The sequence below is a fragment of the Pristiophorus japonicus genome, chromosome 6 (genome assembly GCF_044704955.1).
Source record: "Pristiophorus japonicus isolate sPriJap1 chromosome 6, sPriJap1.hap1, whole genome shotgun sequence".
Taxonomy (NCBI): Eukaryota; Metazoa; Chordata; class Chondrichthyes; family Pristiophoridae; genus Pristiophorus; species Pristiophorus japonicus.
In genome coordinates this window covers 97266770-97283402 of record NC_091982.1, presented here as the reverse complement: position 1 = coordinate 97283402, position 16633 = coordinate 97266770, and the positions used below count along the sequence as shown (strand labels likewise).

General features: G+C 43.7%; 1 protein-coding gene across 1 annotated transcript in view; it reads right to left on the bottom strand.

Annotated features, from left to right (window-relative positions):
• The window catches only part of LOC139266142 (protein diaphanous homolog 2), a 403303-nt gene that overhangs the window by 348737 nt on the left and 37933 nt on the right, over window positions 1-16633 (bottom strand). Inside the window, exon 6 of the mRNA XM_070883986.1 lies at window positions 5826-5955. Coding sequence (XP_070740087.1) covers window positions 5826-5955 — 130 coding nt within the window. The remainder of the gene's footprint in view (window positions 1-5825; window positions 5956-16633) is intronic.

Here is a 16633-nt window from a genome sequence, read left to right as displayed (position 1 = left end):
ATTTAGGAATTGTGTTTTTGATCCCAAAGTCTAAATTGCTAATATAAATTGTAAACAACAGTGGTGTCAGCTCTGAACCTTGAGACACCATACTTCCTTCATTCTACCACTCAGCATAGCTACCCTTTACCCCTACTCTCTGCGTTCTGCCTTGCAACCAGATTGCTATTCATTCTGCGACTTGACCCCTGACTCCACTTGCTCTGATCTTACTCATTAGTCTATTACGCGGCACCTTATCCAAGGCTTTTTGGAAATCTAAATCAATTACATCTACTACATTAACTTTGCCTACACTCTGTTACCTCTTCAAATAATTCAAAGAGGTTGGTCAAGCAAGACTTTTCCTTTTGAAATTTATACTGACTATTCATTTTTGGTTTCTATGGGCCCAAGTTTCCACATGATTCGCGCCTGATTTTTAGGTGCAACTGGTGGAGAACGGACTATTTTAGAAATCGCAATTCTCCACATTTTTTTTTCTGCAGTTCTAGTCAGGTAGAACAGTTCTAGTTTAGAACAGAATTTTTTCTTCAAAAGGGGGCGTGTCCGGCCACTGCCGCCTGATTTGAAAGTTTCCACAGTGAAAATGTACTCCAAACTAAAGTAGAATGGAGCCAGTGAAGATTTTTGTAGAACTGAAAAAACCTGTTCGACACATTAAAAAATCAGGCGCAGGTTACAAATTAGGCGTCCAGAACGAGGTGGGGGGGAAGGGAACTCATTAAATTCGACAATAAATCCTTATTTATACTTCTACAAATATTATACAAATAAATCCAACCTGAATAAACATTTATAAGCCAAGAAAAGATTAAATAAACCATCTTCCTACCTGTGTGAAAGTGCTTCAGCCAGGGAGAATTCTGCAGCCGGTCGTGCGGCTGAGCGGGAGGGGGAGAGAGAGAGAGAGAGGGAGGGAGGGAAGAGAGAGGGGGGAGAGAGAGAGAGAGGCGGGGGGGGAGAGGGAGAGGGAGGGGGAGAGGGAGGGGGAGGGGGAGGGGGAGGGGGAGGGGGAGGGGGAGGGGGAGGGGGAGGGGGAGGGGGAGGGGGAGGGGGAGGGGGAGGGGGAGGGGGAGAGGGAGAGGGAGAGGGAGAGGGAGAGAGGGGGGGGGCGTCGGGTCGGGGAACAGGAGCGCGGGTCGGGTCAGTCGGGGGGGGGAGCGGGTCTCGGGTCGGGGCGGGGGGGGGGGGGGGAGTGGGTGTCGGGTCTCGGGGCGGGGGGGGGAGCGGGTGTCGGGTCTCGGGGGAGAGCGGGTGTCGGATCTCGGGTCGGTGCGGGGGTGGGGGGGAGCGGGCGTCGGGGCGGGGGGGGGGGGGGGGAGAGCGGGTGTCGGATCTCGGGGCAGGTCTGGTCGGCGGGGGAGGGGGGGGAGTGAGTGTCGGGTCTGGTCGGGCGGGGAGCAGGAGCTGGCCGTGGGAGGAGCCTCATTCACACAGCCCCAGTGAGGCCATTGGGCCAGGGCTAGGGGCTGCGTGCTTCGGGCCCCTCCCACGCAGTTCAGCGCCTGGAGCTACTACACTTGTGTGCCGACTGTAGCGCGCATGTGCAGGGGTCCCGGCACTGTTTTCAGCGCCGGGAACTGACTCCGCCCCCCCCCACAGCTCGTGCTGACTGTGCCGAGGGCCAGAGGACCTGTAAGTAGGTGGAGAATACCGAGGATTTTTTTAGGCGCCGTTTTAGGCGCGGAAAACGGGTGCCCAGCTCGGAGCGGCGCCCATTTTTTTTCTTGTGAAACTTGGGCTCTATATGTTTTTCTATTTTCTTCTTTAGTAGGGATTCCATTATCTTTCGTACCACTGATGCGAAGCCGACAGGTCCACAGTTCCCTGGACATGTTCTATCTGCCTTCTTAAATATAGGTATTACATTAGTTATCTGCCAGTCTTCTGGCACTACACCTTTTTCGAACAAATTATTAAATATATGTAATAGTACCTCTGCTATTTCTTCTCTAGATTCTTTTAAAATCGGTTTGGAAAATTGGTGGAAAACCCGTTTTAAACTCCGCTCCATTGATTTTAATGGAGTGTAAAATACACAACTGACCTGAATTTGGCCAGGCAGGTTACGTTACCAGCTGAAGAAAATTATTATTATTATTTTTTTTTATATAAACGGTACATTCTAGGATTTTCTTCAGTTGGACCCTTTGTGACACCCAAGACAAGTCAGATAAATCTGGTGTGAGAGAGATGGGGTGCTCCACAGGAAGGAGAGGATGCAACAAGTGAGCGGGAGAGGGAGAAAGAAGGAGAGAGAGGGAGGAAGGAAGGATAGAGGGTCAATGGTCATGCCTTCTCTTACTATCTGCACGGAAACAGTACATCATATAAAACAAAGGTGTTCCGAGCCAACAGCTGCACGGATGTCACATTTGAATGTGAATCTGACATTTTCAATACTAAACAGGGAATCAATCAGGGTTGCAGGATGTGGGAGTAAAGTCTCAACAGCAACGTGTACTGAATAAGAACATAAGAAATAGGAACAGGAGTAGGCCATACGGCCCCTCGAGCCTGCTCTGCCATTCAATAAGATCCTGGCTGATCTGATCATGGACTCAGCTCCACTTCCCCATAACCCCTTATCGTTTAAGAAACTGTCTATTTCTGTCTTAAATTTATTCAATGTCCCAGCTTCCACAACTCTCTGAGGCAGTGAATTCCACAGATTTACAACCCTCAGAGAGAAGAAATTTCTCATCTCAGATTTAAATGGGCAGCCCCTTATTCTAGTTCTAGTCTCCCCCATCAGTGGAAACATCCTCTCTGCATCTACCTTGTCAAGCCCCCTCATAATCTTACACATTTTGATAAGATCACCTCTCTTTCTTCTGAATTCCAATGAGTAGATTCCCAACCTACTTAACCTTTCTTCATAAGTCAACCCCCTCATCCCCGGAATCAACAGAAGAGAACCTTCTCTGAACTGCCTCCAAAGCAAGTATATCCTTTCGTGAATATGGAAACCAAAACTGCACGAAGTATTCCAGGTGTGGCCTCACCGATACCTTCTATAGCTGTAGCAAGACTTCTCTGCTTTTATACTCCATCCCCTTTGCAATAAAGGCCAAGATACCATTGGCCTTCCTGATCACTTGCTGTACCTGCATACTATCCTTTTGCGTTTCATGTACAAGTACCCTCCGGTCCCGCTGTACTGCGGCAGTTTGCAATCTTTCTCCATTTAAATAATAACTTGCTCTTTGATTTTTTTCTGCTAAAGTGCATGACCTCACACTTTCCAACATTAGACTCCATCTGCCAAATTTTTGTCCACTCACTTAGCCTGTCTATGTCCTTTTGCAGATTTTTTGGGCCCAATTTTGGCCATGACTTGCTCCAATTTTTTTGGAGTAAGTTGGTTTTTCTGGCCTAAGTTAAAAAAACGCCATTTTCCCCAATAAACTTGCTCCAGAGTAACTCAGTTAGGTATGATTTTTTTTAGTTGCGTTTTTTTCTCCCAAAAGGGGGCGTTCGCAGCCACTTACAGCAGTTTTGGCCATTTATGCCACTTTGGCCAGCTAAAACTTACTCCAAATCGACATAGGTCAGCGTATGTGGCCAGCTCGGAAAAACATTGCGGGCAGTTAAGAATTCGGCGCAGGTTAGTATATTTAAAGCACCAAGACTTACAAAGTGCTAACCAAAGGCCAAAAAGTAATAAGCAATTAGTTAATAAAAAAATAGAAGGAAGCTGAGGACCTGCACCAAGACTTACAAAGCACTAAACAAACCACAAAAAGTAATAATCAATCAATAACAAATAAAAAATAAAAGTCTTACCTTTATGCCAGACACAATTTTTTTTTTTTTAAATGCCCCCCCCCCCCCATCAAAACACTCTTTCTCCCACCCCTCCCAGTCAAAACTCCCCTCACTAAACAAAGCACAACCATCAATAAATAAAACTCAAGTCCTACCTCGGTCCAGGAAGTCAGCGGGCTCAGCCGGCCTGTGTAAGAGGCCACTCGGCCGGGGAGAGGGGCTGCGAGCATTGGGTCCTGCTCACAGCCCGCAGGTCACGCTGGGAGGGCGAGGAGCATGCGCGCAGACTCCACTGCACATGCGCACAGCCGTCGGCAGTGTTTTCTGCACTGGGCTGTTGCTCCGCCCCCCAATGCACTATGTAAGCCACGGTGGAACACCAGAGACTCGGCAGAGCAGACAGGATGGGGCCACTTTTTTTCAGCGCTGTTTCCAGCGCGCAAAGTCGGCGCATTTAGGATAAGTGCGCCAAAATAAAGTGTTGGGGAAAATTGGGCCCTTTGTGTCCTCCTCACACATTGCTTTTCCTCTCATCTTGTATCATCAGCAAACTTGGCTACGTTACACTCAGTCCCTTCTTCCAAGTGGTTAATATAGATTGTAAATAGTTGGGGTCCCAGCACTGATCCCTGCGGCACCCCACTAGTTACTGGTTGCCAACCAGAGAATGAACCATTTATCCCGACTTTCTGTTCTCTGTTAGTTAGAGAATCCTCTATCCATGCTAATGTATTACCCCCAACCCTGGGTACTTTTATCTTGTGCAGTAACCTTTTATGTGGCACCTTGTCAAATGCCTTCTGGAAGTCAAAATACACCACATCCACTCGTTCCCCTTTATCCACCCTGTTCGTTACATCCTCAAAGAACTCCAGCAAATTTGTCAAACATAACTTCCCCTTCATAAATCCATGCTGACTCTGCCTGACCGAATTTTGTTTTTCCAAATGTCCTGCTACTGCTTCTTTAATAATGGACTCCAACATTTTCCCAAACACTGATGTTAGGCTAACTGGTCTTTAGTTTCCTGCTTTTTGTCTGCCCCCTGTTTTAAATAGTGGCGTTACATTTGCAGTTTTCCAATCTGCTGGGACCTCCCAAGAATCCAGGGAATTTTGGTAAATTACAACCAATGCATCCACTATCCCTGCCGCTACTTCTCTTAAGACCCTAGGATGCAAGCCATCAAGTTCAGGGGATTTATCTGACTTTAGCCCCATTATCTTACTGAGTACCACCTCCTCAGTGATTGTGATTGTGTTAAGTTCCGTTCCCCGCCCCCCCCCCACCCTATAGCCCCTTGGCTATCCACTGTTGGAATATCGTTAGTATCCTCTACTGATTTAAGTCAAGCAAGCAACACAACAGTAGCAGTATGTAATAATGCAAAATATGAATACTTCTATAAAACAGTAACAGTTGGAAATATGATGAAAGAAATCTAAAGGTGTACGTTCACTGAGAACATCTTTCACAATATCTGCATGAATTGTTTGATAAGGACACCGAGTGAAAATGCTTGTGGGTTACCTAATTATATTCCTAAAGCAGAAAACGTGATTCAAATTATATTCTTTAAAGCCATAGGAAAGTTTAAGGGGAAGACTTTTTTTTATTATAATGCTCCCCAAAATGATTTTTTCTTTAAAACCAACATTTTTGTCACATTTTGTGCCCCAAATAAAGATCTACCATTGCATATCTGCTTCCTTTCAAGGCTGCTCTGGTGAAGTGACTGAGATGGCTAAGTTAATTACACCCCAGTTTAACTCCTTCATTGGAATAGAAGCCACATTGGGGGACTGGCCCAGGAGAATACGCTTCTAGCAACATATGCAGAATACGTAGTGGGTAGAATGTTTTTTTGAAGTCGGGCAGCACAGGATTATCTCCAAATCAAAATAAATGGAGATGCTCACCTTTAATCCTAGCACTAGAGCAGGCTTTAAGGGAAGGAGACCAGAAATAGTGGGTCCCCACTGGACAGGAATAATAGTTTTCAAATAAACACAGATTTTAAAATGCCTTGAAAAAAATACTCCTCATAGACATACCTTTGCTTGCGCTTTCTGTGTGGCTAATTTCATCTGTGAATTTCAAGATGTCCGGATATTTCTCTTCAGTAATCTCTGCTAAAAAGTGCATCAGTGTTGCCTTCTGGTCGACTGACTTGGTGTCTTTAAGCTGCAGGAGTAAATGTTAAAATGTTTAGAAAGCAATACAGACTTCATTGTTTCAACAATTATTCTATTCTTTAACCTTTATTTATAATGTTTTCTGATTTCTATTTTGATTTGATTTTACCCCCCATCTGTCAATACATCATTCTATGCAGAGTGTCGGCAATCTATTCCTGGGCCAATGCAACTCTTCACAGCATATGTGTGAAACAGCATGAGGTGACTCGCCCTCTGATTTCATCGCCTTTGGAAAAGCACCAGAGACTGCTCTGTACCACCTTCAAAAGGTATAACGGAGTTTGGATGCTGCCCACACACTGAATCTTACATACACATTGACAACTGACAATTCCATACCCTAATACATTGGAGCATCCATGTGTTGTTCCATCCCACGTCAAATCAACTATGTTCATTCTACAGAAAATGGTACTGATACATTTCATATCAAACATAGCTGCTAAACCTTTTACCCTTACAAAGATGTATGTTCAATGTTGCAATTGATGATAAAGAAATATTTATCATATTTTCTTCCAATGTTCTCCCTTTTCCAGATAGTGGTTAGAGTATAGCTCAATGACTATGGGCTCAGCTCCAATATCTTGCCCAAGTGGCCACATTTTATATATGACCCTATACACTAAGGGACACTATCAATTGTAGCAGCGCCACCCCGATTCTAGCCAAGGTCAGATAAGTTGGCTCTGACCAGAGATTGATCTTGGGATTCTTCTGGTGTCAGTAGCATACAATACCACCAGCGCTGCCTCTGCAAGATCCTGCAAATCCACTGGGAGGATAGACGCACCAACGTCAGTGTTCTCATTCAGGCCAACATCCCCAGCATCAAAGCACTGACTACGCTCGATCAGCTCCGTTGGGCGGGCCACATCGTCCGCATGCCCAACACGAGACTCCCTAAGCAAGCACTCCAGTCGGAGCTCCCACACGGCAAGCAAGTCCCTGGTGGACAAAGGACACCCTCAAAGCCCCCTTGGTAAAGTGCAACATCCCCACCGGCACCTGGGAATCCCTGGATCAAGACCGTCCAAAATGGAAGAACAACATCCGGGAGGGCGCTGAGCATCTTGAGGTCTCGTCGCCAAAAGCATGCGGAAATCAAGCGCAGACAGCAGAAAAAGCGTGCAGCAAACCAGGCTCCCCACCCACCCTTCCCTTCAACCACTGTCTGTCCCACCTGTGACAGAGACTGTAATTCCCGCAGTGGACTGTACAGCCACCTGAGAACTCACTTTTAGAGTGGAAGCAAGTCTTCCTGGATTTCCAGGGGCTGCCTATGATGATGATGAGCATACACTATATATAGTATTCATTCAGTTGTCTACTAAGGGAGCTCCGTCAGCAACATTCATTTTAAAGTCTTATCTACAGTGCATGTTCAACAAAATAATGTTGCAAAGTAGTATAATGTAAGTCATTAAATTCCATATCCACTGGTTTGTAATAACTGTTTAATAACTAGTGTATACATGTTAATTACATGTGTGTTTGAGAAGCAATGGTTTATTTCTCCATTGGAAATATTTTGATTGAAGATATCTCTTTTTTTTCTTACCTTATCCTCAGCTGTTTCTAAAATGCATCTCAGTCACTATTGTCATTAATCCTCTTGCCCCTGATCGAGATGTTTGGACAACTTTTCTCTCCTCCCTTTTATACCACACTTGCTGCCTCTTTCAGTGGATTCCTTTGTTTTCAAAGCTGTAACTTCATTGCCAAATTCTCCTCCATTCGGATCCTACTGATTACTTTTTCTTCCAATCGATGCTCTCCTTCAGCCTCGAGTTCTTTTTCTGACCTACTTTTATTCCCCCACTGAGCTTCTTCGTCCCATTTTCTCGTTCAGAGATGCAAAATACTATCAGAATCCAACCCACATTGAAATCTGGCATCAGCATTGCTTTGGCATCATATTCGGTGACTTATCTTTACACCACAAATTATGTCCGAATTAATGAAAGAACTATTACAAATGACTAAAACAGACTGACTGGAACGGTTACATTTGCAATGCAATATGTCAACTAAATAGCTCAATGATCATTTGTAGTTAATTAGTTGTGCATCGTGACATCCATTTGTTTGGTTAACTATCAAGCTCGGTTAATAAGCATCTGCAAATGCTTATAACAATAAGCTGTACTACATTTTTCGACTTATGACCAAGGCAAAATAAATGCCAAGTTTGAATTCAATGAACTGAGGAAAATTCAAAATACAGTATTCTTTTAATAACTTTACTTCTGCTAAAATTCAGCCCTTGACAATGTAATTTCCAACACCATAAAAAGTCAACTGTCAATTGAGCATTCAAATTGGTATCACTAAATACCAGCAACTGCAACAAAAGGCCAAGCGTAGTATTGAATGACACCTTCATGTTTGACTCATTTCACTTTTCAGTTCTATCGTACATTACCATGTATTTATCCACATTGAAACTGCTTTGCCACGTGTTGCCCATCTATTCTGAAAGCTAACATCTCCCTTAAATTCATCATCTGACCACCCAACTTGGAATTACATGAAAATTTTACAACATTCGAGACCCAAATGCCCACCTTCGTATCGCCAAAGAATAGTGCAAACAGAAAGTAATCCAGAGCAGATCTTTTCAGAACTTCTCTAACCACTTTTTCTAATTACTGCTGTTTTCTGCTTTCCGTGAGCAATAGAATTTCAATTATTAGCTCCATAACACAAGGGCTGAAATTGCCCCTTTCGACAAGGCCGCTGGCCGCCTGAAAGCGGCGGCCACAGGTCGGTGCGGAATGGCCGGCGAGTCTCCGCGGAGGGGCCGCCATTTTGAAATCTGCCCTTCCTCAGTTTGGAGCAGTGTAGGGGACTGCTCCACCCATTTTTCCGGCGCGGCGTGCGCATGCCAACTTCTTACCGACTGGCAGGGACCCCTTCGCGAAATTGCCCCTTGAGAAATTGCCCTATTCCCAGAATTGTCCTGCGGGAGCGGCCCCACCACTAGTCGGTGCTCCCAACAGCTTTTGCTGTTGGTACACTCTGTGCCTTGGCGGCGCGCCCAACTGCCAGATCGGGCCGACAATTCGGCCTGACCGCCAACGGCCAGCCTGGTATCCCTTCTTGGGTGCCCACACTGGCCCGTCTGAAACCCTCCCTGGTGGCTCAGTGTTTTCTACCAAAATAGCGGCAGAGTTTGCAGCGGCCCTCCCCTTTAAGTGAAAGGGAGAGATGTTGCGAGGCTCCAGCGCGATGACGTCATCACCGCGGCGCTGATGCCTTGCAGCGTCAGTCACTCCACCCCGTCCCCAGCATTGGTCACTCTGCCCAGTTCCCACTTCTGCCCCGCCTTAAAAAAAAAGTAGCAAGTGTTGAATTTCTCTGCTTTGGCCACCACATGCATTGGGGCAGGCGGAACACTTTGAAAATGGTAATGTGCGCCTTGTTTCGGTCTGTAGGCAATTTCAGCCCCCAAACATTCTTTAAAAAAGTTTTTCATTTGTAACCTAAATAAACTTCTGGGTAGATTTTATGAATTTGTGTTCCTGTTGCACAGCTTTGTGAGCTGGGAGTGTCTCTGAGGAGTTAGGTTGCAGAGGTCAGCAAGTCCCACAGGTTTGACATTCACTAAAATGAACGGATGGACAATCCAGCGTGGCTCGCTGACCTTCATGCCCAGTGTTCCAAAAGCAATTCTGCTGCGTAAAGATCAGTGCTCGGAGTGGGGAATTTGTAAAATCTATCCCTATACGCACAGGATAATTCTCTTCAACTACTTCCATTGTCTTTTCAAGTAATCTCTGCTTCTCTAACCATGCTGACTATTCCTCATGATTTCTATCATCTGAGTGAACATTCAGAGCATCCTTAACTCATTTTTGTTATGAACCACAGTCCTCAATACATTCTCTCTCCATATATATATATTTAAACAATTCTGTCCAGCCTTTTGGTTATTTAGTTGAGTTTATTTTCTCATTGGTACATATTTCTTCCACCACAGACATTTTGCCTGGCCAGCACACCCCCTCAAGCTGCCCATTTTCAGGAAGTAAAACTTTACTGCAATCCCTCCATCTCAGACCCATTGAAACTGTCCCTTCTCTTCCAGAGATTCTTTGCTCGGCCTCTAGGCTCTGCCTTCTACTCCCATGCATTGCTACTGTGGCTGACCACGTAGTGCAGAATACTGCTGCCTGGCGTTATTAAACGGTAGGGTTTGCAGCTCGGCCCTGAGCAGGGAAGCAGCTTGAATCAAGGGCATGGCGAATCCAGGAGGAGCCATAGGGCACGCGGAATGGCCACCGCTTTCAGACAGCTGCCATACATGAAGTACATTGTTGGTCTGTACGGAAGTCCCCTTTTGATCATTGGGGCCGGATGACAAATTTCTCCTGCCTGCCTTATGTTCAGAAGCATTAATATTGAGTACAAAGCACTCCTCTCTCGCTTCCTTCCTTCCTTCCCCGCCCCCTCAAAAATAAACTGCAGCCAAAATTCAGTTGAGACTTAAGGGACCCTTAAGAAATGTGAAGTTATCCGCTTTGGTAGGAAAATTAGAAAAGCAGAATATTTTTGAGAGAGAGAGAGAGAGAGAGAGAGAGAGAGAGAGACACGGAAATGTGAGACCCTGAGTGTCCTTGTACACGAATCACAGAAAGTTAACATGCAGATACAGGAAGCAATTAGGAAAGCAAATGGCAAGTTAGTCTTTATTAGAAAAGGATTGGAGTACAGACGGTAGCATAGTGGTTATGTTACTGGACTCGTAATCCAGAGGCCTGGACTCATGATCCTGAGACGAAAGTTCAAATCCTACCACAGCAGCTGGGGAATTTAAATTCAGTTAATTAAATAAATCTGGAATTGAAAAGCTAGTATCAGTAATGCTGACCATGAAACTATCGGATTGTGGTAAAAACCCATCTTCAGGGAAGGAAATCTGCTGTCCTCATCCGGTTTGACCTGTGTGTGTGACTTCAGACCCACAGCAATTAGATTGACTCTTAACTGCCCTCTAAAATGGCGATAAAGGGATCGGCAATAAATGCTGGCCCTGCCGGCGACGTCCACATTCCATGAATGAATTGAAAAAAACAAGAGTAAAGAAGTCTTACTGCAATTATAAAGGACCTTGGTGAGACCACAACTGGAGTAGTGTGTACAGTTTTGGTCTTCTTACCAAAGGAAGGATATACTTGTCTTGGAGGGAGTGCAACAAACATGCACTAGACTGCTTCCTGGGATGGGAGGATTGTCCTATGAGGAGAGATTGAGTCGATTAGGCCTATATTCTACAGAGTTTAGAAGAATGAGACGTGATCTCATTTAAATAAATAAAATTCTTAAAGGGCTTGACAGGGTAGATGCTGGGAATATGTATCCCCTGGCTGGGGGTCACAGTCTTAGAATAAGGGGTCGGCCATTTAGGACTGAAATGAGGAGAAATGTCTTCACTTAAAGGATTTTGAATCTGTGGATTCTCAGTCATTGAATATATTCAAGACAGAGATCGATAGATTTTTGAATACTATGGGAATTAAAGGATATGAGGATAGTGCAGGAAAATGGAATTGAGGTAGAAGATCAGCTATGAATGGCAGAGCAGGCTTGAAGGGCTGAATAGAAACATAGAAAATAGGTGCAGGAGTAGGTCATTCGCCCTTCGAGCCTGCACCACCATTCAATATGATCATGGCTGATCATGCAACTTCAGTACCCCATTCCTGCTTTCTCTCCATACCCCTTGATCCCTTTAGCCGTAAGGGCCACATCTAACTCCCTTTTGAATATATCTAACGAACTGGCCTCAACAACTTTCTGTGGTAGAGAATTCCACAGGTTTACCACTCTCTGGATGAAGAGGTTTCTCCTCATCTTGGTCCTAAATGGCTTACCCCTTATCCTTAGACGGTGACCCTGGTTCTGGACTTCCCCAACATCGGGAACATTCTTCCTGCATCTAACCTGTCCAATCCCGTCGGAATTTTATATGTTTCTATGAGATCCCCTCTCATTCTTCTAAATTCCAGTGAATATAAGCTTAGTCGATCCAGTCTTTCTTCATATGTCAGTCCTGCCATCCCGGGAATCAGTCTGGTGAACCTTCGCTGCACTCCCTCACTTCCTCAGATTAGGAGACCAAAGCTGTACACAATATTCAAGGTGTGGCCTCACTAAGGCCCTGTACAACTGCAGCAAGACCTCCCTGCTCCTATTCTCAAATCCTCTCTCTATGAAGGCCAACATGCCATTTGCCTTTTTCACCTGCATGCCAACTTTCAATGACTGATGTACCATGATACCCAGGTCTCTTTGTACCTCCCCTTTTCCTAATCTGTCACCATTCAGATAATATTCTGCCTTCCTGTTTTTGCCACCAAAGTGGATAACCTCACATTTATCTACATTATACTGCATTTGTCCACTCACCTAACCTGTCCAAGTCATCCTGCAGCCTCTTAGCATCTTCCTCACAGCTCACACTGCCACCCAGCTTAGTGTCATCTGCAAACTTGGAGATATTACATTCAATTCCTTTGTCTAAATCATTAATGTATATTGTAAATAGCTGGGGTCCCAGCATTGAACCTTGCGGTACCCCACTAGTCACTGCCTGCCATTCTGAAAAGGACCCGTCTATTCCTACTCTTTGCTTCCTGTCTGCCAACCAATTCTCTATCCACGTCAATACATTACCCCCAATAATTTTGCACACTAATCTCGTGTGGGACTTTATCAAAAGCCTTTTGAAAGTCCAAATACACCCCATCCACTGGTTTTCGCTTGTCCACTCGACTAGTTACATCCTCAAAAAATTCCAGAAGATTTGTCAAGCATGATTTCCCTTTTCATAAATCCATGTTGACTTGGACCGATCCTGTCACTGCTTTCCAAATGCGCTGCTATTACGTCTTTAATAATCGATTCCATCATTTTCCCCACTACCGATGTCAGGCTAACTGGTCTATAATTTCGTGTTTTCTCTCTCCCTTCTTTTTTAAAAAGTGGGGTTACATTAGCTACCCTCCAATGGCTTACTCCTATTTCCTATGTTCTTATGTTCATCCTCAATTACAAAGATAGTGTTGCATAAGAACTATAAGTGTTTCAGCCATTAATTACAATTTCTGTGGACTGAACAGTATCATCTTTATGAAGCAGGCATGAAGAAGGGCAACTCATGACTATCCCAGTTAACTAACCTGCGTGTAGAAGTTTAAAAATGTCACTTGAAGCTGAGAGCAAAATAGGCCAGTCCACTTCCTATGTCCACTGAACACCCTCCACATGAATATCTATAAACTACCTCTCTCATAAGCCTCACAGGTCAGTACAAATGAGAGTGTCCGATTGGTTTAACTAGTTTATCATTCTCTGAAACAATCCATCATTACACTCTCTGAATGTCTCTTAAATGTAGGCCAGTGGAGTGATCTTTTCTTTGTGTTCCTTCGGCATTAGTCAACTGAAACATGTGAAGACAGGTCTTGATAACAAATACAAAATTCCACTTCATTTTTTCTCGGTCACTGAAGTAAACCTATAAGAAAGTGCAACTGTTCCAATATGGATTTACTCTGCTTGAGGTTCAGATGATTTCCTCCCATCCAAACGATGGTGGGAAACACAATAATAAAAGCACATGTTAAATACACTCAGTGTTACAAAACAAATGAAGCATTTCTCTTCCAGGATTTGAAAGAGGGAAAAAAATATGATGTAATATAACACAACATATAAAGAAACACCAATAATTACAAAATAACAAATTCCAAAACAGAACAAAATAATAAACTAGATGTGCCAAAAATTGGAAAATCCATAAATTATTATTATTTTTTTTAAATGGTGGGTTTTATTTTTGGGATGATTATTTCATTTCGAAGCCCTGAGGTTACCAAAGGTATTTATTAAGAACCTTCAAAGGATTGTTGGTCCCTTTTGTTTGATTTTATTAAACTGACTCACTCAGTTATAAAAAGCTACAATAAAACACACAATCTTATTTTAAGTTTAATCACTATTTAGCCATTAAGTAATTATAGCTAAACATAAAAAAAAGCAATATTTACATCTGTAATGGCTGTTTTTCCGATAAATATAATGAAACAGTCCTGTACATCAAAAGGTTTTTCCAATCACAACACCTAGATCTATGATCACTTACAATTTATTGGCTGTAATTCATAGTAATTCTGTTTTCAATCAAGCTTCCCACAATCTTTACACCCACTAGTATAAGGAGGTCTGTCTTTAAGATAAATGGCAAAAAAGAGTCCACAACATGAATCCTATTATTGATATAAGATCACCTGCAACATTACAAAGAATATAAGAAGGATTTGTGAGTGATCTATAAATACTGTTTATCAATCTATCATAGGAACCAAGTAACTTTTTCTCAATCACAATGGCTTATTATTCAATAATTAATTTAATTACAGCTCATTTTCCCCTCTCCTGATGGAGTATGGTTTCATACATGCTGACATATCCTCTTGTATCCCACGCAAGTACCCATTTGGTATGTGTGCTGAGACGCAAGAGCTATTCAATGGTTGGACAGCATCACAGCCGAGCCCTCAACTAATTTCTACAAATGCTAAGTTTCATGCATGATGAGTGGAAAACCTTTGATTTTGTTTTCTCCTTCCTAGTTTAGGGATGGTAAGGTTAACCTTAGTGCCCCCATTGCTGCTCCGACTGAAACCAGCTAAATTAACAAGCCAGAATTGAATCTACATCTTTCCTGATCTGCCACATATGGGGCCCAAGTTTCCCTAATATAAAATAATGCCGCTCACTTACCTGGACGCCCGTTTTTTTTTTTGGCCCCACAGCGCTGAAAATAAAAATCCAAAGTTTTCTCCCACCATGCGCACCTTTTGACACCAGAGCTATCCGAGCTAATCTTGCAGGGCGGGGCTCCCAGTGTGTGCCTGAACCGCACAGCGCATGCGCTCAAACAAAAATGGGCAACTAATTGCACATGCGCTTCTCCCATTTCTTTAACAACTTATCAGAGGTCACCGATGAAGAAACTGTAGATCAACATTTAGAAGATGCTAGCAGATTGAGCTAGCCTCTACCTAGTGGGCATAATTCCAAAGCCATGTGTGATGCTTGATTCTTCTGATTGATTAGAGAAGATTAAATGACATGACTATAAAAGACAAAGATCTGATGCTTCAAGTTGAGACTTCGTACTAAAAGCCAAATATATTTGAACTCTGCACCTGGCTGTTGGAACTGACCGACAAGCAGGTCCATGACAGCATTTTCATTTGTGCATGAAAAGTTATGAATTATCCAATGAGCAAGTGTTACAAAAATGAACCACCCCAGTGAGCTACTGCCCCCAAGCTGATATGCTCTGCTTAGAGACAGGACAGACTCAGACTGAAAGTGTTGGGACTAGCTGTCTCTGCGCAGAGCAAATTTTTTAACAGAATTTTCCTGTGCACACAGGAACCCTGTGATAATGGGTAGCTCTGGATTAAAAAAAATGATACCCATGTACACTTCTTAAGAGTTGCTGAACATGCTGCATGAGTACAGGGATCACTAATTCTGAAAGAGATTATATTTTGTCAAAAATGTCCGGTACCACTTTCTCTAGTTTTATTTCAACTGTGAAATTGACAAGACGACGACATCACTGGACATAGTGTCATGTTTCCATGCACTGTTTTGGGCACCGACATGGCAGTGACACTGGAGCAGTGGCATTATGGACCATACGAGGATAACTTTTGTTTAATATCGATGAGGCAGGTACATTTCAACTAGTTGACATTGCATAGTTTTACAATGTTCTTGAAATGCATTCTGAGGCTAGCTTTGTGGGACTGTGAATATGAGCAGATGGTCTGCACTTGGCAACATAACATACAGCTATTCTACCTGTGTAAATAGGAGTGTAAATAGGAGTGTAAAACTCTTTTCAATTAATCCAGAATTAATATCCAATTCGCAACAAAAATACATGCACACAACCAATGCCTAATTCAAAAATCAACATTAGATTAAAATTAATGGATGAAGTCTTCCATTGCCCCTACAGAATTGATCTCTATATTTATTGATCGTTTCTTTTTATATTTATTTTCTCCCCATTTCTCTGAAGATGCCAATGTTACTGCAATACAATTCCATGGGTGCAGACAGACCTCCCACAACGTATCAGACGTCATACCGCATATACGAGTCTAGACTATGGGCTCAATTTTCCCCAGTATTTGCGCGGTTTTTTTGGAGTCGGCGGCTTTTTTCCCCAATTAATTTGCACTAGCGTAACTCAGTTAGTTACGTTTTTTTTTAAGGTACTTTTTCTTCTCAAAAGGGGGTGTTATCAACCACCTACGCCAATTCTGGGCATTTAGGCAACTTTGGCCAGCTAATAGTTACTCCATTTCTACTTAGGCCAGCGTATGTGGCCTCTCAAGAAAACCCTTGCGGAGAGTTAAAGAAATCAGCGCAGGTAAGGAAATCGGCACAGGTAAGTATAGCAGATGCCCAGACAACAGCAGCAGGAAAGGTAAGGGAGAGGGGGAGAGAGAGGTGAGGGAGGAAAAGAGAGGTGGGGGGAGGGAGAGGGGGTGGGGGTGGGGAAGCCTTTCTGGTGCAGTTAGGTGCGGGGACCGGGAGGAAGGAGACCACGCGGCCTGGGCTAGGGGGCGGGA